Source organism: Tenrec ecaudatus, chromosome 12, assembly GCF_050624435.1.
Source record: "Tenrec ecaudatus isolate mTenEca1 chromosome 12, mTenEca1.hap1, whole genome shotgun sequence".
Classification (NCBI taxonomy): domain Eukaryota; kingdom Metazoa; phylum Chordata; class Mammalia; order Afrosoricida; family Tenrecidae; genus Tenrec; species Tenrec ecaudatus.
Window position 1 is genome coordinate 45,135,025 of NC_134541.1, and position 27,459 is coordinate 45,162,483.

Consider the following 27,459-nt stretch of genomic DNA (forward strand, 5'->3'; position numbering starts at 1 on the left):
AAACAAGTTATGAAAAAACTGTGTCTTCTGAAACAAAGTCTGTTAAGGAGCACAAAAGATTCACATGAGGGAAAACAAAAAGATTCACATGAGTGTCATTAGCAGATTTAAGAGGAGGGCACGCTGGCAGACTAGGACAGAGATGTCAGCTGTGGCGAGGCTGGCAAACTATAGGGAAGTGCGGAGTTGAGAGACTTGAGTGGATTGCAGTAAGAGATGCCTTGTCCGATTTCCCACTCATGATCGGGGTGGCAGAACCTGGGTCTGTAGGGAAGGGTGGATATCAGACTTTAAGGGGCAATGTGACCTTACTTTTCAGACTTCCTTGTTAAAATATTGAGAGGATCAAATCGGGTTGGAGTCACAGGCACTCGTTGAATCATCTTTATGGGTACCCTTACATCGAAGGGCCTCTGGTCGGGTAACGGAAATGAGTTGTGATCTCCGATGCAAGACTAGAAGTTGAAACCACCAGCTATTCTGTGGGAGAATGAGGTGCCGTCTCTGAAATCCATAGACGGCAATTCTACCCTGTCCTACAGGGTCACTGAGTGGAAATTGACTTGTGAGCAGTACAGGCTGTTTTTTACATCAGATTTGTGGCTTGTCGCCCTTGAGTCTTCTTTTGAGGCTCCCTAAGAACTTCATGTATGTCTTGTATAATCTATTATTACAAGTGCCATTGAGAGGTACTAAAGTGACATACTATAATCTAAGAGGCTGTTAGTATTTTTTTATAGATAGAACAATTAAAGTGTACAGTGATCAATTTGTCTAATCCAAGAGAGCCAATAATTTGTATCACCGAGTCTCTGGGAAAGATTGACTCACATTTAAGAAATAAAAGTCATTTGATTTATCAGGATAATAATTGTTTTTAATAGGTCAACTGTTGAATCCCCCTCACCCCCTTCTTCTTTACTTGCAAAAATATTGCAACAATACAGTGCATTTCCTGTAATGAAGCTAAATGTGAAACTGTCACATTTAGAACAGTTTCTAAATATTTCTAAATCAAGAACGGTCTGGTGTGCCAGTGACATGGAAGAAGACATTTTTTAACCATGGCATAAATATCTAGTTTTACATGACTCATGCAGGAATGTGGCAAGAGGGGAAACAAAGAGGAAAAGGTTATTTTAAAGTCTGAAATGGTGAGATCCTTCTACCACATAGTTGTAGTTCAGCACCAGAAAGAAGAACCTGGAACAGGGTCAGAAGATTCTCTTGAAGCCGAGGGACTAGCTGATGTTTCTGGGCTACAGAAGTTACTGTTCTGGCTTCCCCTTTCTTGGCATATGATCTTCAGTTCAAGTGGATAAATAGCACAGAGAGTTCACAGATTCAAATGGACTGCATCCCGTGTGTCTGTGCATTATGTCTGACATTGGTATAAAAGGATTAGCAACAAAGATAGATATAATGCTCCTTCCTCAACCAGAGGTTTAATTCCCAACGCTCCTTGATAGAAAACTTGCAGTTAAACCAATCCAGAACCTTAAAGTTCAACCTGAAACACGCAAATTCACCATTTGACAGTTGATCCTGACTCATAGCAACCCCACAGAACATTGGAGAGCAGAGTCTTTGTGTTTCCAGCTTTGGGTGGTAGAGTGGTTATGCCTGATAACCACAAGGTCAGCAGTTCAAAACCAACAGCTGCCTCATGGGAGGAAGACAGAAATTTCTATTCCTAAAGAGTTACAAGCAGTATTTATTAGAATTTGTTGCATTAAACCCTTAGCGATATGTAATATGTAGCTAAGAAAATAGAAATAATAGTAACAAACAATCACAATGAGATAATACCACACAGCCACCATAACGATTAAAACTGTCAATACAGACAATTCTAGGAATTAATGCAGTAGAAGAGCACCAGAAAGTTCATGAATTACCGTCTATTCTCAAGTATAAGCCAATCCACATATCCACCAAGGCACCTAATTTCACAAAAAGTGCATACAAAATGTGCTGGGAAACTCAGCTTATACTCGAGTATATATAGTACTGGTTCAGAAATAAACAGGTAAAGCACTGGGAAGATAGTTTGTCCATATCTTCCAAAGTTGGTTATCTTATGACCCAGCAATCACCCTCTTGGAAACACACATGAAAAATATATATCAGATGTATACTATAAAATTCATTGTGTCAATATTTTGAATCACTAAAATCTGGAAGTTTCCAAAATGTTCAGAATGATAAATTATAGATTATGGCACATTGTAAAATGAAATCATAGATATCAGTGAAAATGAATAAATTATGACTACTTTTCACAACACAGAAATAGTTCTTAAATCTAACACTGAGTGAAAGAAACCAAACACAAAATTTATTTATATATATGTATATATATAATTTCTATTTATCAGAAAATTGAAAGACCAAGCTACAGTGATAGAAATCAAGACATTATTCCCTCCGCTGGAAAGGATTACAGAATGGAGCAGACGAGGAAGAGGGTTTCTAGAATCTGGGGATATTGTAATTCTAAATCTAGATGATGCCTTCTAGATGAGTTCACTTTGAAAATCCATTCAAAGGTATGTATGTATTTGTTTGTTCGTTTATTTTTTACAGAACAACCTTATCAGCTTCAAAGCACGCTCTATTACACTTAACACATGTGTCAAATCTGTGATTCCATTCTTGGAAACGTTTTAAAAACTCGTCTGTTTGGATGACTGACAGCACCTCCCCCGTTTTTTCTCTTCACCTCTTCTATGTCCTCAAATTGTTGTCTTTTCATGTCCCTCCTCATTCACAGAAACAAAAAGAAGTTGCATGGATCTAGGACAGATAAGTAAAGTGCACGGGGCAAGAGAGGCATGGCATTTTTTGCCATAAACCAGTGCACTGTGATGGCTGTGCGAGCAGGTGCATTTTCGTGGTGGCAAACCAGTCGCCCATTTGTGATAAATCAGGCCGTTTTTGTTGCACACTGTTATGCAATCTTGTCAGAACCTCTAAATATAATTTGATTAAACAATCTGCCAGGGTGGAAAGAACTCCTAATGCACTTATCCCCCTGACATTAAAAAACAAATGAGCACAGCATCATTGTGATTTTTGATTTCACCTGACAAACTTTGGGGGGACACGGTGATGATGGTATATCTACTGGCTTGACTGATGCTTGCTTTCAGGGTCTTCAGAATAGCACCACGTCTTGTCACCAGGAATGACTTTGGGGAAAAAGTCTGGGTCACTTGGAAGTTGTTCTTTCAAAACATGGCATGTTTCCACTTGATGCTCTTTGACCTGGTCTGTCAGACCCCGATCACCAATTCCACAGTGACCCTTCTCCTTCCCAAATCTTCTGTTATCATTTGCTGAACCAAGCTCCAAGACAGTCCAGATAACTTCCCTATATTTTCAATGTACTTCATCTGTAATCACACATAAGTGTATGGATTTTGTTGACATTGTCATATGTTCAGGAAGCTGACGGACATCCTGAACGAGGTTTGTCATCAATCAACATTTTTTGAAGTGAAAAAAACACTCATACGCTTGACTTTTTCCTATAGCGCTGTCCTTGTAAGCTCTGTTCAACATCACATTTTCTGCAGCCCTTTTTTTCTGAGCAGGAAGCAAACTTTTGCAGCTTGACGCTGTTTTCTTAAGTTGGCCATCGCCAAAAAACAAAAACCGAGGGTCAAGTGAAAATGCTTTTATGAAAAAAAATTCGCTGTGACCAGAGAGAACCTTCCTAGGTGACGCCCCTGGGTGCACTAACTCAGAGTGAGTTGCTCAATGCTTGAGTAGCCAGAAAAATACATAGGATGAAAGCTCTGCCCAGAGGAGCTTTTTTCCATTGTTTTTTGGTTTTGGTTTTGTTGAGAGGGGGTACTGCCTGGTATATATCCAGTCCATGGACAATCAAAGTGTTAAGATATCTGCAGTGGAAGGAACATGTATTCTTTGTCTGAAGCCATTCTGAAGGTATTTGTTAGTAGCAGGCTTTGCGGATTCTATCATGAAGAAAAGCTCTTACTCCATCATTGCCGAAGATGGGGTGGTAGTCATCAATAACAAGTTTTGCCCAAGTTCAAGTAGCATTGCCATCCTACTAGCCAGTGTTCTGAATGAAAGGAGAAATCTATTCACTAGAAAATCTTTGAAGCTGAATTTTTTCTATACTGAGAATGTTTCATGTCTTTTTTTAGGGAGTTTAAGTATTTCTTTCGGGAGAATCTCCAACTTGTCTGTAGCTTAACGTGTCATTAGATCTATGCCCTTGATTAGATCACAGGGATGCAAAGTGAAGTACTCTCGGTTATTATTTTCATCATTCTGTGAACTACCTCAAAGCATAATAGTTATTGTTGATCTGTTTCATGGTTCATTGACTTCAAGTCATCGCTGGAAAAATTAGTAGTTTTATAAGGGCAAGGGGACTAGCTTTGGAAGCAGAGATTTTTCGAGTTTAAACCACTTCAACCAAATATTATTCTTGTGCCTGTAAAAGGCAATTAACAACTCAGAACACTTGCTGTCTTACTCGTATCATCCTCCCTTATATAGTTAAAGATGAAGCCATGGTGGGGAGTGGAAGGGGAGGTCAATATTTCCAGATAATGTACAAAGTGTCTATTTTACATTTTGTCCCCTTTCTGCCAACTTTTCGACCTTATAATTGATGCCCAGAATTTTTTCAGGATCCCTGAACCTTCCTGTTTCACCCACCACTGCTCCTTTATTTTCCTTCTGCCTGCCTGATCAAAAGAAGACCCAAGATGCTGTTTACTGGAAAAGAGCGTTCCTTTAGAAAACACCAAAAGGGCATGACGAATTTGATGTTTGCCTTTAAACCACCAGAAAATGAAACCTTTTGAGTCTAATGCCTTCATTTAAGAAGAGACAGATGGTATTGACAATTTAGGAGAAATTGAAAGGGAGGTCTAATGGAAAGATGTTATTTTCCAGTCTAAGGAGGGTTGCTAAGAACCTTTTCACAATGCAATTTGTCTGACATTGGGACTGTTCGCATACCTAGTCTAAGGACATTGGCGATTCACTTGGAGATTCAATCTTGGTAAGGGACCCTGAAAGTGAATTGTGGGTTTCCACTTTTATCGATAGAGTTCCCCAAACCTGGTGTTTAGTGTTGAGGTACTGTTAGCATTCTCTGCTATGGGTTTGGATCTTAAAGTTTACCATCCTGGGATCACACGTGCTTGTGTGCTTCTCTGGGGCCTGAGCAGACTCTTCAATTTGGTGGCTGCTTGTTTTCTGACAGCCTCTAAGATCCCAGCTGCTATTTTTCCTGATTTCTTCATCACACTTTCCCATGACAGCCATATCTTCGACTAGCTCATGAGGACAAGTTCCAGGCAGGGCCATGTCACAAGTATAAATTGTTCTTTTATTCGGGCTAAGATCAAGTGAGATCTTAAAATCCATTCATATAGCTATGGTTTCTATATGTCCATGGTTCTATTTTGGAGACATATTTATCATTTTGTTGTAGTACATCATAGACCATCCCCTGGGACTTAAGGCAATTGTATTAATGATAAATTATTATCGTCAATGGTAAAATACTGTTGGGCAAAGGATTTTAGCCCAAAGGTTTTTAGGGAATTTTATTAGTATCTAATAAATGAATTGTTAACTTGTAAATCTTCAATAATTGGATGCATGTACCCTAATTACATAAGCCCTGAGGGTGAGGATATGACAGTACTTTCAGTTACATTCATTTAAGAAGGGAGGACCAATGCTTTGAAAATGATGAGGACAAAGAATGTACAGATGGGCTTTATACAATTGATGTATGTATGGATTGTGATAAGAGTTGTATGAGTCACTAATAAAATGTTAAAAAAAAAAAAGAAGGGAGGACCACACCTGGCAGACTAACACACATCACAAAAAGGCACAGAGAGCTTGAAAACAGTGACTATATATTGGTATCAGATTCATTGGGCATCCTTAAAGCTGTAGGTCTGAACCCACTTATAGTCCAATGACCATCAATTCCCTAACCTTGGGAGAGTGATTATCTGCTTCTTCCCCCAACAGGACAGTACAGCCTAGAGCTGAAAGGAATAATTCCATTTCTTAGTTCTGCTAAAAGTTCATTCAAAGCAGAATCCGTTTCATCCAGGGAGATTTCCATTTTTGGTCCTTCCAGTTTGGTCTAAAAGGATGTTGTGCATCATCAAAGAACAGCCTTCAACGTCCCAGTTGTCTACATGGTACTGCCTGGGTTACCGGGCCTCAGTTGGAAACCAGGTCAAAAGTGTAAGATATGGGAATAATAATCTATAACTTATCAAGTGTTCTTGGGGAAGGGTGGGGGGGAGGGAGGGGGAAGAAATGGGTAGCGGATATCAGGGGCTCAAGTGGGAAGAGAATACTTTGAAAATGATGATGGCAGCATGTGTACAAATGTGCTGACACACTGGCAGAATGTATGAATTGTGATAAGATATGTGAGAGCCCCCAATAAAAGTATTTTTTAAAAATTGTCTCGGTAACAACGTAATGTCAGGGATATTCTCTCTCTGGGGTTTTATACACAACTTTAAGCATTTTCCACATTGGCAGGGTACCTTACCCATCTTACCCATCCATCATCTGAAGTGGAATTGCTTTCTCTGATACAGAGATGTTCCCCGCCACCCTCACTCTTGATCCTATTTCACAGTAAGCTTCGCTAATTACTTTGTAGTGCTATCTGCTGATATGGCATATGATATGATATAACCAGAGGACGCTGTGATATGGCAGGGGTTCATTGGCCTTCTCCCTCTCCCCATAACATGGGAAACGGATCACATCTGGAATGAAGTCATTTTGGACATGTTCCAATAAGGGGGTAGAGTATAGTTTATGGTAACTAGGTAGGCACTACCTCCTCCCCTGGGGAGCAGATTAGAAGATTACATGGCCTGGGAACTGGAGACTGTCTTAGTCTTGGTTTTTATCCTTATATTAGTGGGTTTGTTCCTTCTGTGGTTGACTTATTTCCCTTGGCACAATGGTTTCCAGATCTGTTTATATCATTAAGTGCTTTGTGGTTTCCAGTTTTTTAAGGGATGTATAGTATTCCATTGTGCATATGTACCACAGCTTCTTCATCCATTTTTCAATTGATGGGCATGTGGGCTGTTTCCAGCTTCTTGCTATTATGACATGCACTGCCCTGAGCATGGAAGAGCATATGTGTCTGTTTATATGCCCAGTGGAGGTATTTCTGGGTGGCGTGGTATTTCTATTCCTACTTTCTTCAGAAGTTCCACATAACTTTCTCCAAGAGTTGTACATGTTTCCATTCCTACCAGCAAGGTACGCAAGTTCCAATCTCTCCTCACACTCTCAAAAGCAAAGTTTTTCATAGTAGGTTCTCCGATAGAAGAACAGACCATCCCCAGGAGAAGGGAGGAGGGTAGAAACAAAAAGGACTTGTCAGGCTGTGATTTCACTTTCTAGTACTTTCTCAGCGACAAGAACTGGCCTTCTCTAGAAAGCATGGAGAGACGTGTGATCTTAAAGCTCTTGATCCTTTGTACTCTTTCTCCACTACTGGTCTCCTCCCACATCCCTCAGTGAGCATGGTTGCGTGTGTTGGTGGGCTATTAGTGTGTGTGCTCCGGTTGGTGTGCGATGTGTAATATCACTGGTCTGAGCATATGCTCAGGCTTTGAGTAGGCAGTGTAAGTGTGTGTATGACGGGACTGGCCATTACGGTTCACATCTTTCCCCATAGAGGAAGAATCCTTTGATTTATGCTGATGGGTGGAAATTTGGAGACAACTCCTAAGTCTCTTGCCTGTCGGATTCATCTGCCTCTGCTTCCACCAGCCTGTGATCTTCCTGCATCTGGGTTTGTATTCCTCCTTTTTGCCTTTCCTGCTTCCTGGTTTGTCAATCCCTGTAGCTGTACAGGACAGGGCAGAACCTCCAGTTTAACATCTGACAAGTAGACTTGAACTTGACTGGACTTACCTACACACTTCAATTGTGTGTGTCATTTTATTGTTATAAATTTCATATATATATATATATGTTTTTCTAAGGAATTCAGACAACAGTAATTAGGGCTTCATTCTACCTCTTATTTTGTTTGCATTAATATTAGAAAGAAGTAAGCCAATACAAGTTTAGCTCCCAACTCCAGTTTTGGAGTACAAAAGAGACCTCATCTCAAATATAACTTAAAGGAAACATTTATTAAGTCTTCAAAGAGATGAGGACAACACAAAGACACAGACATCTATCATCCAGAGTAGTGATGCCACCAACACGAGGTTAACATGGATTCACAATTGAACAGCAAGATAAATATGGGGGTGGGGAAACTGTCGCAAAAGCCATGATTTGTGGCAGATCAATCCATCATAATTACAGGGGAGACTACAGAAGCAGGAATGGGACCATGCTTTGGGACATCTACATTGTTAGATAGACACATTCGTTTACAGGATTGGCTCAAGTCCTTCAGACCGAAGAAGTCAGGGAGAGACTGATAAGGCAGCACAAAGGAGGTAATGTCTGTTTTGTGTTGGATGCTGTTGGTGTTTGCTCATGAGCTGGGTTTCTTCGCTAGTTACATGATATTAAAAGTGTTTCAATTCGGGGGAACCATGAAAGTGGGCTTAGAGGGCTCAAACTAGCTATCAATGTTTGACTCTCCCCAGCTGACCGTCTCAGCACCATACCATTTAATGATGAAAACAGCTGTCTGATGGCTAGTGCGTTTTTAGACTAAGGGTTAGTGAATACACCAGAGGTGTTTCTAGACTAACCCCTGCGGGCACCATCTGTTTTACACACATGTGTCAGTAACACAGTCACATCACAATTCTATTATTATTACTACACCTTCAGTTCTTTGAAATGTATGTCTGAGAGGTGGAAATTCTATTTTATTACTACACCTTCAGGCCTTCAAATAATATTTCCCTCAGAGGCATCAAATGACAGTGAATGACTCCTCCAAAACTCATGATAAATGGCATGATGTCATGACTAGAACAAACCATTCTACCTCCCGGATTAGAGTACCCCTCATTATATTACCGATTTTAAAGTTTGGGAGATTATAAATGGTATTACTCTGCAAAAGGAAATACTAACTTTTGAATTTGATTGACAATCAACAACTAGATTGGAAGGCTGAGATTAGTGGGCAGGTGTAAATTCTGAGCAGACCTTCTGTACAAGACTCTGAGAGTGTGAACATTGTGGATGTGCATGTGTCTTTAAAAAAAAAAAAAAACCAGTTCCCTCCTCCCTTCCTCCCAGTCTGCCTCTCACAGTCTGCACTGGTTTCTTCAGTCCTCACCAGGAGCCTGCAAGGGCACCTTCTTTAAGGACTCTGGAGTTGAGGAGTGCAAAGGTAACCTTTGTTTTTCATTTCAAAGATCTGGCAAAAAGATAGGTTGTTTCTCTTCTCCTGGAAAAGCCTGATTGGTAGGATTCCTTTAAGGGCTTGGCCCTAAAGTGCTTCATCCCATCTTCTTACCAACTTAAGAACGTGCAGGGATCCTCCGAAGGCAAACCTGCAAGGCTTCATCATTTCACACAAATGGCTAATCCTGGAGGTGGTGCTGTCTGCAACGGGACTCTTCACACCCACAAAACGCACAGCCTCGGCTCCCAACACGGCGACGGCAGGAAGAACGGGGTCACGAAGGACACCCAGGTAAGAATCACCTCCCTCTCAATACCTCGAACGGTTCGGTATTTCTTTGCAATGATATTGGAAGCTGTCCTAACCCAAATTCCCTTTCATAAAGTGTTTTATTGCGTTGACTCAACTTCAGGCAGTTTCAAACACCTGTTTATTAAAAAGCTTCTGAATGGATTAAAGGGACAGAGTCTCCACACAATAAAGAAAACACAGCTTCAAATTCCATCAGCTAGAAATATACACACTAAATTAACTCACCTCTCTCTCTCTCTCTCTCTCTCTCTCTCTCTCTCTCTCTCTCTCTCTCTCTCTCTCTCTCTCTCTCTCTCTCTGGCACATATGTGAAGACTTAAGCTCTTCACCCAGTCAATGACAACATGCTGCGTACAGTACCCTGTATAAAACCAAGGGGAAGTGAAAGTAAACTTTGCTAACATTACTATTCAGTATAGGTGGCATTTTCCCCAGGCATGTGAGAGAAGTCCCCGCTTGGAAGCTGCATGTTCTGTAGTGGTTAGTGGAGCAGTGTAGTGCGCAGCATGAGGGTAAGCCAGCTTGTCATTGCCACTTGACACTGCAGGCATTTCTTCCCAAGATAAAGTGTGGGTTGATGTTACACACAGGAGTCATCTTTGAAACAAAAACGTTTTACTGCTTTTTCCTTCTTAAAATTTTGATCTCCTAAAAACATAGCTTTTGGTGGGTTTGTGTCAAGAGCAACTCAGGATTACATCTAGGTGTACTTGTAAAAGGCAGTTTTCCAACTCTTAACCATTCTATTGCCACATGATGTCCTGGTTCTTGACACAGAAAAGCACGGGTGAGTTCACCTGTTCCGGAAGCAAAGTAAAGCAGCCAAACAGGTAGCTTTACTGTTGGGCAATGAGAAGCTGCTCAGGAAATCACATGCAATCCTCCCTCCCTCCCTCCTTATCCTGGGGAATCAGTATCCACCCAGGAGAGAGAGCTGATTGTTTAAGATCGCAAGTCAGGTGGGGCTGGTTGAGGCCCATGCTGGCCTCAGTGAATTATATTCATGTGTCCTGTTGGAAGAAAAAGGAGGTGCCATGGAGGCTGTGTTATTTATGCACCCCAAAATGTGCCTCGCTCCCTCAAACATAGCTCCTCTTTAAAAATGCATTATTCTAGACGGGAAGTGTCTGGTAGAAACTTCCTGCTTGGCCTCTCACAGGGGCGTGTGTGATACCCACTGCAATGTGGCAAGAAAGCGCTCCACTCCCAACACTTGCCCGAGGGTAGCCCCAGTCATCACCACCCTCTCTTAATCCGTGACTGCAGGTGCCGGTCACCACCCACGTGTTCTTGTCCTTGAAACACCTGAAACTGGTCACTTGCACACGGGCCCTCTGGATTGTTTAGATCCTGAGAACTTTAATTTGGGCAGAGATCTCTTCAAAGAGTTTCGCTCCCCTATTACCTTGATGCTGATTTGTAACCACACTATAATCTTAGATTAGGACTGGGTTGTTATTACCACTTTTAAGTAAGGGGGGGAAGCCGGGATATTAAAGATGCATTGGAATCAGTGGGTGGTACAAATGGTTGGTTGAAATGGACAGGTGGTAGTTGGAGTCTAGTCAGAGGTAACTTGAAGGAAAGTCCTGGAGATTAAACTTCTGAAAAAACAGCCAATGAAAAAGCCAAGGGAGCACAGTTCTGCTCTGATGCACAGAGAGGTGCCACGAATCTTTGTCTACTAGGTGACTAGTTAGCAGCTGGAAGTGCAAACGCATTTCTGTGAACATTGAGCCTTACCTGAAAGCAGCAGGAAGGAACCTAACTATTGTTACTTTTTTGAAAGGCCGGTCAAAGCCTATTGTTTCCCTCCTGTCTAGGGGTTTCTGAATTGAAATCGACCTGCCCGGAACACCTCAGTGATGGCTTACAAATATTTTTTTTCCAAAGGAATAAGCCCCGCTAAAACCTTGCTGTCATCTGTCAAAGACCTGTATTCTCTTTACCGACTACATGGATGAGACTATCTTTACTTGAATGATTCTCAACCACTGGTTTCAGTCGCTTTTTCTTTGGACCTTTCAGCAAATGAGGTGCTGACATTACATTTTGCCTGCTCATGAAGGAAAGCCAAGTGGTCACAAATACCTAAGCTAGTGGCTTTCACAACACATTCTGCCAGGCCGAAGGTGCCACGGTCACCTCAATTACCAGATGCTGTTGAGTAGGTATTGGTTCAGGGTGTGTTAGAGTCCAATTGTGTGCTACAGGGCTTTCAATGGCTGGTTTATCAGAAGTAGATTACCAGGCCTTTCTTTTGAGGTGCCTCTGAATGGATTTCAACCTCCAAACTTTCCATTTGAGGTGCTATGCTGTTTTTACCCCCAAGGGATTTCTGTGGAGTGACATTTAAGGTACCAGTTGCCTCTCTTTGTGTAAGACACCCTCATCTTCTCTCTTCCTGCTCATCTGTAACAACACACCAATAGATTGCTCTCCTTTACAGACTAAGGGACCTGATAAGGTTGTGTTAAATTCCTTAGCATGCATACACCAGTCACATTGTTGTGTTAGGCAATTGCTCGGGAACCCTTCATCCCTTTGTACCAACAAGAAGGCTGATTTCAACACTCTGCTACTGAAGTCCAGGTTTGATGCCCCAAAGTCAACAAGGTAGCCAGAACGTTTGCATTCCAGAGACCTTCTTGAGCTCCTTTGTGACCTGAGCAGGCGAAATCCACCCCAGACAAAGGCAGATGGACACTAAAGGACATCTAGTCGAGAGGAAAGCCTTTAGCAAGATATAGAGTATCCGAACAGGCTACGGCTGGGCAATGGACACTTGATGCTGAGATGCAAGCAAAGAAGTCAAAAGTTTTTGAGAGCCAGATTGTGAAATGCCTTTGTTTTAGCTCACGCTCTCTAGGGAGTAGACACTGAGATAATCATTTTCAGAACAGTCCATTTGTTTCAGAAATGAACCCAGAAACACCATAGGGAAGTGAGGAAGACAAAGAAGGGAAGGAAGACAATACAGTCATGACAGATTATCTCCGTGCGCGCCTGTGGCTCAGGCTGAGAATGGTTTATGCCTGAGTCCCAACTGGTACACAAGAAATCGCTAATATTTATTAACCAATTCCTTGTCCATCATCCGTTGAGAGATGCTTCTGGAGATGTTAGTTTCACAGTCTTTAAATCCTGCCCACATGGGATTGACTACACTCCAGTGGGAGGAGGGAGTTGGAAGAGGCCACTCACTCAGGTTGAGCTGCAGGTGCTGGCAGGAAAAAGGACACCAGAATACAATGGAGCCTAGGTAAGATCCATTTTAGAGGAGAGGAAACAAGGTTACCAATTTTTAAGTAGAAAAAAAAACAGTTTAGAAATCAGGCTGGACCAATTCTAGACCCCAAAATGTATCCCATAGTCCATAGTACCTCTCTAAAACATAATCTATTGCTAGAGCGAGATGTGTTCCTCCTGCCTTAGTGAAGAAGGAAGGCTGCATTCAGCCTGAAAACGCAGAGTCAATATAATTAAAGTGATTGTTTTTTCTTTTATTCTTCATAAAAATTGAGCTTGTATTCACATTAGCCATCAAAGGCCACCTATGAGGTTCCAAGTATGAAGCGCTGTCTATTCATAACCAGACTGCATTAGTGAGCTGGCCTCCTCCTGAGATTCATTTTACATTGCTCTAAGATAAGGAAACTTGATTCCAGGTGTCCTGAATTATGTGGATGAAGACTAAACTCTGGATCGATAATCTGGGTTTGAGTAGCTTTCTTAAAGAGCTCATGGCCACACCGGATAGGTTATTTCACCTAGTACAATATTTCCTCATGCTATTGATGTCTTAGACCTGGGATGGAGTAGGTAAAAGATAATTGCAAAACTTTTGAGTCAATTCTCATTCTGAAGTATAATCTACTTTCTTCCCTTAAATTGAGGCTAGAATGAATGACTTTCTAGTACTTAGCATGTGACAGACGTAACTAAATCATCAGCTTTTCCATTGGCCAGCCACCATCCTTGGAGGAAGCCCAAGCAGAACCCAGGTGGGAAAAAAACCAAGGATTCTTTCCGTGTTCTAGCTACAATGCGGCACCTGTTTTCAAAGCTTGTGCTTGAGCTCTCATAGACCCTCCAAACTTAAGGTCTAACAGCTCCTATCGCTACTTTGCGCACAGCCAAGCTGTCCCTGCTGATCCTTGCTCAAATTAACGTTTCATAACATTTCAATTCATAGAAACCCTTTCGGACAGAGTCGAACTACCCCATGATTGTTCCAAATCTGTAAATCATTTGTGGAAGCAGATCGCCACCTCTCTCCCTAACACGTCCGGTAGGTTCAGACTGTTGACCTTTTGGCTACAAGCCAAGCACATAATGAGCATGATCAGTATGCTCTCAGGCCTCTGAAACAAATAGAAGATGTATGCTTTAAGTTTGGAAGTGACTCGCCAAATGGCCATAGGTAACATAGAAACATTTGTCGGATGCAGTCATGCTTCAGCCTCACTTCAGAACTAATTCCCTTCTTGCTCTCACGTTTTGAGAGGATTCCTTTTGTCCATCATACGCCAAAGGGAACGAAACGTTACACTTTCTTCCTTTTTGTTTACTTTTTGTTATAAGAACCGAAGCCCTGAGACAAGAGTCTAAATACACAAACACAAATACAATCGATGCAAAATTACAGTCCTTTGAATGCAGCCAAACCTGAACTATATTCTACCTGAGCAGGCCTGCAAGGTGTTGCCTTGTCTGTTTGACATGAAGAAAGAGTTGCCTTGATGTATGGATGGATTGTGATCAGAGTTCTTTGAGTCCCTAATAATATGTTTTTAAAAAAAGATATGACTAGACAATTTACCGAAGACAACACCCAAGTGGCTAATGAAGAAACATTAGAAATTAGCAATAAGAGAAATACGAAAAAAAAAGAGATTTCACTTAAAATATAAAGAGTGTGTATGTACAGGTACAGATGTAGCAAGAATTAAAGAACATGTTCTAGGCACATTTTTATATATTCCTATTGCAAACTGATTTTTGTGGTTCCTGTATTTTATTAATTTTAATTTATCAGTTTATTGACTATTAATTCACTTATCATAAAACCCAGCACTTTAAAAATATTAAAAATGTATGCAATCATCAACACAATTAATTTTAGAATAATTTCTTCTTTGTACTCATTACTACTAGCTCCTCATTCTTCCCAAACTTCCCCTGCCAGAAATCTTAAAACACTATTAATCCAGTTACTGTCTCTATAGATTTAGCTATCCTGAATTTGATATAAAGAAAAACATACCAAAAACCAATAACATAAAACACATAAAAACCTCAATCCAACAGAAAGCTAAAAAATAATAAAAGCTAGAAACAATTTTAAATGAGTCAAAAGGGAGACCAAATGATAATGTGTTCAATTCTAACCTAATTGCATTTGCATTATTCCATTTTCCATTGCCCTCTACCTGAGAGCAAGGCTCTTCACACCCCCAGACATTGGTCAGAGGGGATTGCCCAGAGGTTTAATACACATGGGGACCCTGCAGGTGGCTTTCGATGTCATCCACAGCCTGTTAGAAACCAGGTACTCAGAATTGAAGCTCTAATCTAGTACCCCCTCCTGGTCTGGGCTTTCATTATTTGTAATCCTTGGATCATTTCTGCTGCTGTGTTTCTTCCTTGTGGAGTAGCTGACACCTTACTTCAATGGTTGCTTATTGGAAGACAGGCCTATAAGATGCCAGTTGCTGTTCATTTGGATAAATGGGCATCATATGATTTCTTCAGCACACTCTAACACTCATATTCCCAGTGATCTCTTCATGAGAGCATGTATTGAATAGAACTATGGCAGAAGAACTAATTGTTCTTGGATTAGGGCTATAATTACGCGAGAGCTCAATATTCATATCTCAATGATTTATATATGTCCCTAGTCCACTTTGGAGACCTGTCACTTTGTTGGGGAATACTATAAATCATCCCCATGGAGCATAATGCAACTACAAATTCATTTTATGTCCATTAAAGTTTCCTCTTTGGAAAAATTGTGAGAAATGCCTAGAATGATGACAAGTTAATTACTTACAAAGATTATAACTACATTTATTTTAAATTCAACTTAAGCCTTTAAGTATAGCAACAATTGTCTAAATTGATCTGAACCACCCTGTCCATTAGGCTCCTTATGTGTCAGAATGGACTTGATGGCAATTTTTTCTTTTGCTTGTTTTCCAGTTTACTAGAATTCCAAAGGATACTAACCTATAGATTCATGTGAATTGTGACAATTGTTACTATTTGAAAAATAGAGTCTGTACATATAACTTTAAAGCTAGATTAGATCATCAGAAAAGATACTCTAAACCTTTCAAATGTAGCATGTCACATTAACAAATGTCTAAACTTGCAGTGGGTCTCCACCTTCCTCATGCTTGCAGTGGGTCTCCACCTTCCTCATGCCGCAGCCCTTTCATACAGTTCCTCATGTGTGGTGACCCCCCAACCAGCAATTATTTTCATTGCTACTTTATACCTGTACTTTTGCTACAAGGATCTGAAATCTGTGGTGTAACCTAAGCAAAGCTATAACAATGAATTTAATTGTACAGAGTGCTCTATTGCCAGGAATGAATAAAAGTACCATGTTGCCAGACTGATTTTTAAGAAAAAAGAAAGAAAATCAATTGGGCAGGAAAAACTGATTTTCAAATGTTGGCAGCAACCCAAGGTACAAATGCCGATCTGTCCCCTGTCAGAGCAAAACAGAGTAAAGAAAACCAGACTGAAGGAATAATTCCCCACGTGAACACCAGCTTCCACAAACCTGACCAGAAGAAAGAGGCAGAGCATGGCCATTGCTGCTGACTCCTCTGGAGCATATCGTGAAGGAAGACCTGGGGCAGAGTGGGTAAAAACGGAATCAAAACACAAACTATGATGAGCCCCCAATAAAATGATTTTTTAAGCCACAAAGTAATAAATAATATGAGTTTTACTTGTCTGATAGAGGCAGGTGGAATACTGAAAACAATGGCCTTTAGACATAGAACTGAACTCACCATTGAGGCTTGGCTTTCAGCTAAACTTGAAGGTGGACAGCTAAACCAAGGAGATAGTGCACCCTCTAGAACAATCAGCCATACTACCCATCACAAGCATAGGATGTGCCCAGGGTTACAGTTCAGAAGGCAGGAAGGGATAGGAAAAGACGACAAGAACTAGCAAGCACAAGGGAGAAGTGGGGAGAGAATCGATGCATTGTGGGGATCACAATCAACGTCACTAATCAAAATGTGTCTGAATCATTTCATGGAAAGTCAATGTGCTCTGTAAACTTTTAGCTGAATCACAGTAAAAAGTTAGTAAATGAAAGTATGAAACATCTTGGGGGGGGGGGAATTGAACGATTCAAATGCATAGTTTGGATGCACAGAAGTGACTGCATTCAACACCAGTTGATAACCACTAGATGTAGACGAAGACATCCCAGCTGTGACACCATTTTCTTGCAGGTGGTGGTTGTTAGGGACCTTAAGGTTGGGTTAGGTTCACAGTGACCTTGTGTACACTGGAAGGACACAATGCCTGGTCTGACATTACTCTCACAATAACTGCTATGTGGAAACCTATTTTTGTAGCTGTGGCAAAGCAATCTGCAGAGGTTACAGATACCCTCACTTTACCAAACATGATGTCCTTCTGCAGGGCCGGTCCCTCCTGATAACCTGTCCAAAACACTTGAGATGAAGTCTCACCATCCTCACTTCCAAAAAGTAATTCTATTTCTTCCAAGACAAAGTTGATTGTCCTTCTGGCGGTCGGTGGTGGACTTTCATATTCCCATCAATGTCATAAGTGAGATGCATTAATCCTTCTTTAGTCCTCTTTGCTTACTGTCCAGCTTTAGCGCGCACGAGAGGCGATTGAAAACCCTGTGGTTTGGACCAAGCGTAACATAGTCTTCAAAATGGCGTCTTTGCTATTTTACACTTTAAAGAGGCTTTTGCAGCAGCTTGACTGACTGAAATGGATGTATTTTGACTGACTGCTTGCTTCCCTGGCTGTTGATTGGGAATCAAGTAGAAAGAAGTCCTTGACAACTTTCATCTCCTCTCTATGTCTTGTTATCTTGCTTACTAGCCCAGGTGTGAGGCATCTTGTTTCTGTGAAGTGGAAGTGTTATCCATACTGAAGTGTATAGCCGCTCATCTTCGTCAATAAATGCTTCCGGTCCTGTTCGCTTGCAGCAAGCAGAGTATCATCTGCACATTGCAGAGTGTTAATGAGTCTTTTTCTAATCCTGATGCTGCATTTTTCTTTTTTAAAATCATTTACTGGGGACTCTTGCAGCTCTTTTTAATTTTTTAAAATAATTTTATTGGGGGTTCATATAGCTCTTATCAAAATACATACATATACCCATTGTGTCAGGCATTTTTCTTATAGTCTGGCTTCTCCATTTTTTTTCTCAATATACAGATTGAATAAACCTGTAAAAGGATACAACTCAGCTGTACACTGTTTCAATTGTAAGCCACATAGTAACCCATTGATCTGAGTGAAAGACTGCTCTTCGTTCATCTTCAGGTTCCACATGAGAAAAATAAAATGTTCTGGAATTTCCATTCTTCACACTGTTATCAAATAAAATTCCCTGCTATCGAGTTGATTATGACTCGACCAGGCATAAATCAGTGAGTGCTTTCAGCCTTAGATCCTTAGCGGCAAGGCTGTCAGCGCAGTTTGGACTTCTTCCTGCAATCCCATTGGTCCTTGGTCATGTGTTACCACCTAACATGGCTGAATGGTGATCACTGATTTTTGTATGTTTCTTCCATCTTTCTTTGACATTCTTTCTCTTGTTCAATAGTCTCCTAATATACTCACCTTGAGGCTTGAATTGTTCCTCAGTTCTTTCAGCTTCGGTCATGCCAAACATGTTCTTCCTGCAGGGATTTCTAGCTCCACATCTTGGCGCATTTTGTTAGAATCTTTACTTTGCCTTCATATGCTGCCCTTTTCAATCTTCATCTTTATCACTTAGTCATTTCTTTTGGTTACTTTTGTTCATTTATTCTAAGTACAAGAATAGGCTTTAGATAGTCTCCTGACATCCATTTTAGTCTTTTTTTTTAGCTTTCTTTCCTTTTAAATGATATTTTCATTTTCCATGTATGATGTTCTTGATGTTTCTCCACAACTTGTTGGGCCTTTGGTCAGCGGTGTTCACTGTGCCAAACTTAGTTTGTGGATGGTCTTCAATTCAGGAGGGATGTGCTCCGAGGTGAACTTCGACTCTAATGGACGAGTTTTAACTTTCTTCAGCTCAACTGTAACTTGCATGTGGGTATTTAATAGTCTGTTCCCTGGCCTTATTCTGACAAATGATATTGATTTTCTCTATGTCTCCTTCCACTGTGTAGTTTGATTCCTGTGTTAATACATATGGAATTGGTTATCTGCAGTCTCCATTTATCTTGCTAAAACAAAAAGATATTTCAAATTGATAGACCAATGGACTTATAAAATTCTATCATGCAGTTACCAACGCCATATTTTCCAACGACTAACCCTTGTTTCTACATTTTACATTCCAAACACCAGTGGATCCTGATGATATATTGGATAAATTTCAGACTCTAGAAGTTGGTAAAAATCTTTAATTTCTTCAACTTTGACTTTAGTGGTTGGTGTATAACTTGGAACTATAGTTTATTAACTGGTCTTTCTTGTAGACATATAGACATCATCCTATTGCTGACAGCACTGTACTTCAGAATAGATCTTGATATGTTCTATTTAACAATGAATATGATATTATTTTTTCTTAATATGACATTAATTTAAATTACTGGAATAATTCTTAATATGACATTATTCTTAATTCTTAATATGACATTATTTTACATTCCTGGAATATTAGACAATATGATTGCCTAATTCAAAGTAGCCCAAACTAGTCCATTTCAATTCACCAATTCCTATGATATAGAACTTCAAGGGTTCCATTTCTTTCTTTTTTTTAAGCCTCTTATTTGTATAGAAAAAATAGTTCAGAAAATTGGAATCCTTTTGCCTTAGACTTATTTTAAACTAAAAAGTGTATTAGAAAGCCTTTCACCTTAACTTTTATCGGTTAGCATATTCGTATTTGGTCTTGGATTTTTCAGATTTGAAGCACTATAGTAATGATCTCATATACAAAATTTTCGGTAGTAGCACTGGTTTCAAATATTAGTTTCAATGTGTTTATCCAAATGTCATAAAATTGTGTAGTTAATAAAACATAGGTAAATAATAGTGGACAAAACCCCATCTCCTAAACATCCTGGCAGTGATATAAACCTTTTATTAGATGAGACATTAATTAAGCCTGGTGAGCATTATTATTCTTATATACGCACAGAGAGTGGATAATGGATGAGTAAGACCAGAGGAGAATCTATGCTTTTGAGCTAAGGTGTTGGCAAAGAATATTGGATGGAGCAAGGACTGTTAGAAAGATAAGCATAACTTGTAATAAATGCACACTCCTTAGAATGGGAATGGTGAGAATTCTTGTTGTATACTTTAGATATATTATCAAGAAGGGTTAGTCCTTGGAGGAGGACATAAGCTTGCAAAGGGTCAGTGGGAAAGAGGAAGACAAGGCAGACTGCCGCTGTTGCTGCAACAAGGGAATCAAACGTAACAATCACATGAATGACATAGGGCCAGGCAGTGTTTGTTCGCTTATACAGAGGGTCCTTATGATTTGGAACCGCTTTGGCAGGACGTAACGACGGTCGCCAGTATAACTAGGCCTACAAGAGTTGCCCAGGAAAAAGCCCTTGTACAGATTATGATGGTCCTTTGAGCCCTCCCTGGCAGTTTTTTCTCTGTTATATGGCTGTTAACGTTTGGGATGCCAATAACACCGCAATCCAGAACCTGGAGTCAATGGGTCTGTCAGAAAACCCATGGCTGAACCTTCAAATTCATACATATTTCTACCATAAAAGTGAATATATGCATAATCTCAGAATTCTCTACGTAAAAAAATTCCTGTCTCCCTGACTTGCATACCCCAGGTTAAGAAATTCACTTCAGAAATGTCTGTATTAGGTAAACTACACCTGTCCCACAGCCAGAAAGGCTGAGCAAGTAACCAATCCAGAGAAGACTGGGTGAGAGGTTAAAAATTAATCCACTTAAGAGAAAATGTGTGTATGCAATGTTATCTGTACAGTGTTTATGCTCCTGAGCCCCAGTTTATATCTCTAGCTCAGTTTTCACCCCAGAATTTCCAGCTTTGTGAGCATTCCCTTCATTTGCCCCAAGCCTGCTTCACTCAGAGCCTTATCACCAGAGTGAATGGCAACACTACCTTTCCAGTGATGAAATTAAAAACACTGGAGTTATCAAGAGAGAAAATTATGTATAATCCAAATGAACACATACAACAAACCCTCTGTGTGCTAATTATTTATTTAGAATTCTATTCGAGATTTATATTCTACTCATAATGGATTCATATTTACAATCTTGGTTTTCACTAGAGGTTTCTATTTTTTATTATTTTTCATCTCTTTGACCTTTAAACAACGGAGCAGCTCAAGGCTCAGTCCTAGAGGCTCTTGCTTTGTTTTTTACTGCATAACTCCCATGTTGATCTGACATACATATGTGTGTATGTGCATGTGTGTGCATATATGTGTATGTGTGTGAGTGTGTGTTAACATAGGTAAAGCTTGCTGCCATTGAATCAAGCAACTCCATAAGAAAGATTAGAACTGCCGTGTGTTTTTGAGGTACTGCATCTTTATAGGAACTGAAATCCTCAACTTTCTCTTGTGGACCAGTTCGTAGCTATGCCACTAGGACTTCTAAGAGTGTATGTGCATATTGACATGCAAGCATGTATATGTGCATGTGCTTGTGCACACGCGTACTCTCACACACAGGCTTCAAAATTTCATTTAAAAATGGAATTTATCCATGTTCCTTTGGAAGCTCCCTATATATTGATATGCATACATACAATCCTTTTGCTCATGATTCCCAGTTCATATCTCTAGCCCAGTTTTGTGGGAATTCCCTTCATTTGCCTCAGTCTGCTTCACTTTGTCCTTCTCACCTGAGTAAATGGCAAGTCTATCCTTCCAGGGTCTAAATTAGAAACAAAAAGTTGTATTCATTCAATCTGTCAGCAAGTCCATGGATCCAGCGTCCAAAATATATCCAGAATATGATCACTGCTATTCTCCCACATGTATCACAACTACATTATTTCTCACCTCAGTTATAACAAATAGGGGGGTAAGAGAGCCACCGTGCATTCTGCTGTTGACGAATTCAGAAAAATCACAGTGGAGATCCCTCCCCTACCCCATGATGTCAGGTACCTCAGTTGGGATGACTCAGGGGCTAGAGGCTGTGACAGCTGGGCTGGGAGCACCTGACTTCAAAATGTTGGCTTTGTTTATTCCCCTGATTCCTGGGCTGGGATGGTTGGATGTCAGGCTCAGCCTGGGCTGTGGATCATCTGCGACACGTGACCTCCCCAGCATAAAGGGCTCCAAGGTCGAGTCTTCTCATAAACTGTCAAGATGTCACATCACCTTTTTCCAGTTGGTCTCAGAGGTCCCTCCGCTTCAGTCCTGTCCCACTCTTCTGGTTGAAGCGGTCACAACGAACCCACCCGATGGCCAGGGAAGAGACCGGCTCCACGTCTCAAGGATCCATGGCTTTGTTTGAAGCCTTCCCATCCTTCCTTCCTTCCTTCCTCCCTGCCATTCTTTCTAGCCCCTATTACCTGTACGACTGTTTTCAGTGGGTCATTCAAAGGTCTCCTCTTGAAACGGAATTCAGAGATATGGGTTTTGTGGAAACCCCTCTCTGAGTTCCTATACATGCTATATATGCCAAAGAAATTTGTAAAATCAGTACATTCCACCCTTAAACATTTTAGTGTGCATATATAATTCTCCCAAGCACTGCCTTTGAGTTGATTCTGACTCAGAGCAATCCTTCAGGACAGGGTAGAACTGCCCCTATGAAATTGGAACCTTTCTCCCCAAAAATCATTTTATTGGGAGCTATTGCAGATATCATAGCATCCATAGTTCAATCCCATCAGGTAGTATTATACAATTGCTACCACAATCAATTTGAAAACATTATCTTCCTTCTTGAACGCCTTGATATCAGCTCCCCTTTAACCGTCCCCCAACTATAACTCCCCTAAGACCCTTATTCTACTTATTGTCTCTATGGGTTCATCAATCATGGTTTTCATTTACGAAAGAACAGAAAAACATTTAACAGCTATTCAAGAGGGCTACCCCCCCTTGACAAAATACATCTGGGATAAACGCCAATATGAAAAACCCCAAACACAGAAAATGTTGAAACCGGATCTGGCCCAATGAGTATCAGAGGGGGATCAATTGGCAAGGCCCAATGAGTATCAGAGGGGGATCAATTGGCAAGGCCCAATGAGTATCAGAGGGGGATCAATTGGCAAGGGGTTAACCGTTCCAGGTCTATCATTTTGATCTTTAGTCATCTCTCCAGTGCTCTCTCTTTGTAACCCGTTTCTTCCCATCCCTCTTTTCATCAACAGAGGGAAATCACGGGAGGCTTTATTTTTGTATAGATCTCACAAATGTACCTTGGGCTTCCAGTGTCATCCACAGCCTTCTGCACACCAGAATCTCACAATTTAGATCATACTATTCCCTCCTTTGGCTAAAAATGATATGATTTACTATCCTTTGGTAACTGATGATGGTGAGCATCTTCTTTGTGGACTTAGTTGACATCTCACTTTGATGGCTGCTTATTTGGAAACAAACCTTTAAGATCCCAGATGCTGTTTTATCTGATAGCCGGGCACCATCCAATCTCTTCTGAACAATTTGCTATAATATCCTTCCTGAGGGCAAGTTTTGAGCAGGGCCGTGATGTAAGAAATAATTGTTATTAAGTTGGGGGCAGGATATAGTGTGAGCCCAAACCCCAGTCCTGGATCTATGTGTTTTTGTTTTTGTTGTTGTTTTATCTGTCTTTAGCAATCTTTAGAGATCTCCTTGCTAATTTATGAAAGAAAGTCATCAATCATCCCCCTGGAGTCTAGATCTTCTGTTAATATTGTCATTGATTAGCCCCAGTGCTAATCATTGTTGAGAATATTGTAACTTTCTATGGGAGTAGAAAGCCTCATCTTTCTCCATCAAAAAGACCGTCTTTGTGGTTAGCAGCCCAACATGTAGTCCACTATGACAGTTATTTTTTAAAGTGAAATTTTCTTATAATTAAACGCACACCTTTTAATTGTGTCTTTTATTGAGTTTTTATTTATCCTGCCTAATGAGTGCTATCACTATGGAAAGATATTGCAAAACTGATCGCAATGGAGAATCTAATATTAGGATAAGAGAATTGGCTAGTGTATAAGTTAGTATCCAAAGAGATAAAGGAAGGTCTCACTTGAAGATTTTCAAGTAGGGAGTTTCTCTGCTTTGTATTTATAAATGAACTTTCCTTCTGTTGTGCAAGGGTCCTCATGTGTCCCGGATGATTCAATGGAAGTTAATAATCACATCAACAACCTCATAAAACCTCGCCACAATGCTGACTCTCCAATAAATTGACTCATCACATTGAACTTAGGAGCATGTCCTCAACTTCACACCATTGGATTTGAATCTCAGTTTCACATTGATAGCTATGTGATCTGGATCGACTTGTTTAATCACTTTGTACCTCAGAGTCCTCCCCTGGAAGATGAGAATAATAGTAGTGCCTACCTGATCAGCGTATTGTGAGAAGTAAATATGACCATGCATGTGTGGTGGGTAATATTGTGTAAATATGGCTCTTCTTTCTGTTTCTCTATAACTCATCAAAAAATTAGATGGGGCTATTCAAATATTAAATGTGAAACACTGATAGAGGGGATCACTCGGTCAGTTTTGACATCCCTTGAGATATAAGATAGCCGTTTTCAGAAACAGAAAGAGGAAGACTTCCATGAGAGCTAGGAGAGAAGAGCCACCAGTGGAGCTCATGTAAGATCCCTGGCTGAATTTGGGAGGGAGCAGAAGAGCCACACCAATGAGACCATGGGGTGGAGAGGCAAAGCAGCAGGAGAATTTCCTGGCTCAAGAGGAAGAGGCCAAGGAATTTCATGACTGAGAGACTGAGGACCAGGGAGACACTTGGATGCATGCTGAGACGAGGAACTGCAGTGTAACAATGCCCATATCCTCACCGTTTTCTGATCCTGCCTTATAGGCAACTTTTAAATATCCTAATAAACCCCGTAATTATCAGTGAGTCTTGTGTGGCCCATTCAATGTGTTGCTGACTTTAACAGAGAAGTAGGGTGCTGGGGGAGTGCTCCTGTCATAGAATAAAGGAGGAAGGAGGGTGGCCGCATGAGCAATTTCAGGATTGTGGTCATTGGAGTTGGGCTGGTGTGTGTGGAGGTGAAGTCTCCTCCATAGGGAAATTGGAGGAAACTAGATATGCCCCCCCATGCCAAATTTCTCAACAAATAAATAGTGCCAGGAACCAGAGAAATTCTGCATAAAAAGAAGCTATTTCTAATATTGACTCTTGTGTGCTCCATTTCATCCTGTTTGTTTTTAATTTTTATTGTGAATTAGGTGAGGGATAACTGTTTTATATTCACCAGTTTAGTTCTTTTACACTCTTCTTTAAAAAACAACGTTCCTGTTGCTTTCACATCCTTATGTTTTGGCATATGGGTAGAGCTTAGAATTACCTTCTTCTGAGCCCTCTTCTGATTTACCTCATTCTCAATAGCATTGTGTATGAATGTTTGCTTCCAGACCCAGCAAGACTGTGAGATGCAATTCCTCTTTGGGGTCCTTTGCTGGGCACTTGAGACAGTGACACTGAGGCCATGTTAGGGATTCTTATTTTTGCAACATGGTATGTTGATCAGTCATCACTTCTGATAATTAATCCCAAAGAAACTGGGCTTCATTTCTCCTCAATAATTAAAATAATAGTAGCAGAACGGATTTTAGATTTCAGCAAAGCATGTTACCTAATCTTCTAAATCCTGGTGACATACTGCTTAAGAGGGTCAGAAGATTCTGATTGTAATAGGTGAAAGCTTGGAGAACTTATGCACAGTGGTTTAAAATTTTTCACTGACGTGTAAAATATGAAAAAATGAGAAGTGACAGATTATTGAAGTGTGTGGACTTTTATTTTGTCATGATCCAATATTAAGCATCAATTATGACTATTGTCTATAAAAATATCACTGAGGAAAAGAATATTGCATGGTTTACAATCAGGAAAGATGTGCTTCAGATGATATTATTTCATCATACTTATTTAATCTGTAAACAGAGCAAATAATCTGAGAAACTGGTTTACATGAAAAGGAACATGACATCAGGATTGGAGGAAGTCTTAAGAAATTGTGATATGCAGATTATATAACTTTGCTTGCTGAAAGTAAATAGGAGTTGGGCACTTATTGATGGCAATCAAATGTCTATATAGTCTTCAGTATGATTTACACCTCAGCATAAAGAAAGCAAAAATCATTCCAATTTGACAAATAAACAGTATCCTGACAAAAGAACAGAAGATCAAATCTGTCAAGGACTTCCTTTGCTGGGCTCTACACACAGTCAACTCATGGAAGCAGCAGTCAAGATAGCAAACAATGGATTGCTTTGGGTAAATCTGCAAAAGCTCTACCTTGAATAATCAAAAGGCAAATATGTCCCTTTGAAGACTAAGATGTGTCTGATCATACTCATGGTATTTTCAGTCACCTCATGTACATATGAAAGCAGGTTAATGAGTAAGAAGGCTGAAGAATAAGCCATGCCTTTGAATTATACTGTCAAATATATTGAATGTACAGGGGCTGCCTGAAGAACAAAGAAATCTATCTTTGATGAAGATAGCCAGAATGCTCCTTAGAAATGAGAATGATTACATTGTCTGGCGGGGCTAGTTTTTAGAGAACATCATGCTCGGTAAAATAGCATGTCAGCCAAAAAAAAAGGGAAGATTCTCAAAGAGATGGCTTGATGCTGTGAAATTCTAATATAACAATGATTTGTGAGCATGGTGCAAAGGCAGGCAGTGTTTTGTGCTGTAAACAGTGTCCTTATGAGTCAGAACTGAATTTCCGGAGCCCAACAATAACATGCAGACATATACAGACATACATAAGCCTCATATACACTTACGTATGTACATTTATATGTGTGTGTGGCTATATGTATATGTATGCATATGAAAACATTTGCATATATATCCATTTCTTATTTTACCACACATCATTGAAATTTGCAGCAAATATTCTCCTAAAGCTAGACACTACATTCAGGATGGGTTAGACTGACAAAAAAAGAGGACAAAAACAATTGTCAAGTATTTTCCCCTCGTTGGTTTTACATTTGTCACAACCAGAATCTGTTTACAGCAGTTACTGACTCCTACATGATGTAAGACTGAGTCATTCCTCAGTCCTTACCTTCCTCAGCAAAGTCAGAGTGTCACGTCTGGAACAGAGCTGATGAAGCCACATGGACTTATTTTGTAAAATAAGAGGTAAATGTGATCAAACAGATAAAAGTACCCCATAGAGTAGCCTGGTGGAATGACTCAAGGGTTGAAATAAACATGTCGTGAGTGTTAGCTTTCTTTTTTTTTAAAGAACTAATAATTATCTTCAAAGACCTATTGTTTAGAAATCCACAGAGAATGAACACACTCAGCATATTTTAAGCTTAAAGAACTAAAGAAAAACTCAAACCTTGATTGGCAGT

General features: G+C 40.2%; 1 protein-coding gene across 1 annotated transcript in view; it reads left to right on the forward strand.

The window, feature by feature from the left end:
- Window positions 1–9,544: 9,544 nt before the first annotated feature.
- SPTLC3 (serine palmitoyltransferase long chain base subunit 3) overlaps window positions 9,545–27,459 on the forward strand; it is a 159,714-nt gene continuing 141,799 nt past the window's right edge. Inside the window, exon 1 of the mRNA XM_075527836.1 lies at window positions 9,545–9,661. Within this exon, the coding sequence (XP_075383951.1) occupies window positions 9,545–9,661 (117 nt within the window). The remainder of the gene's footprint in view (window positions 9,662–27,459) is intronic.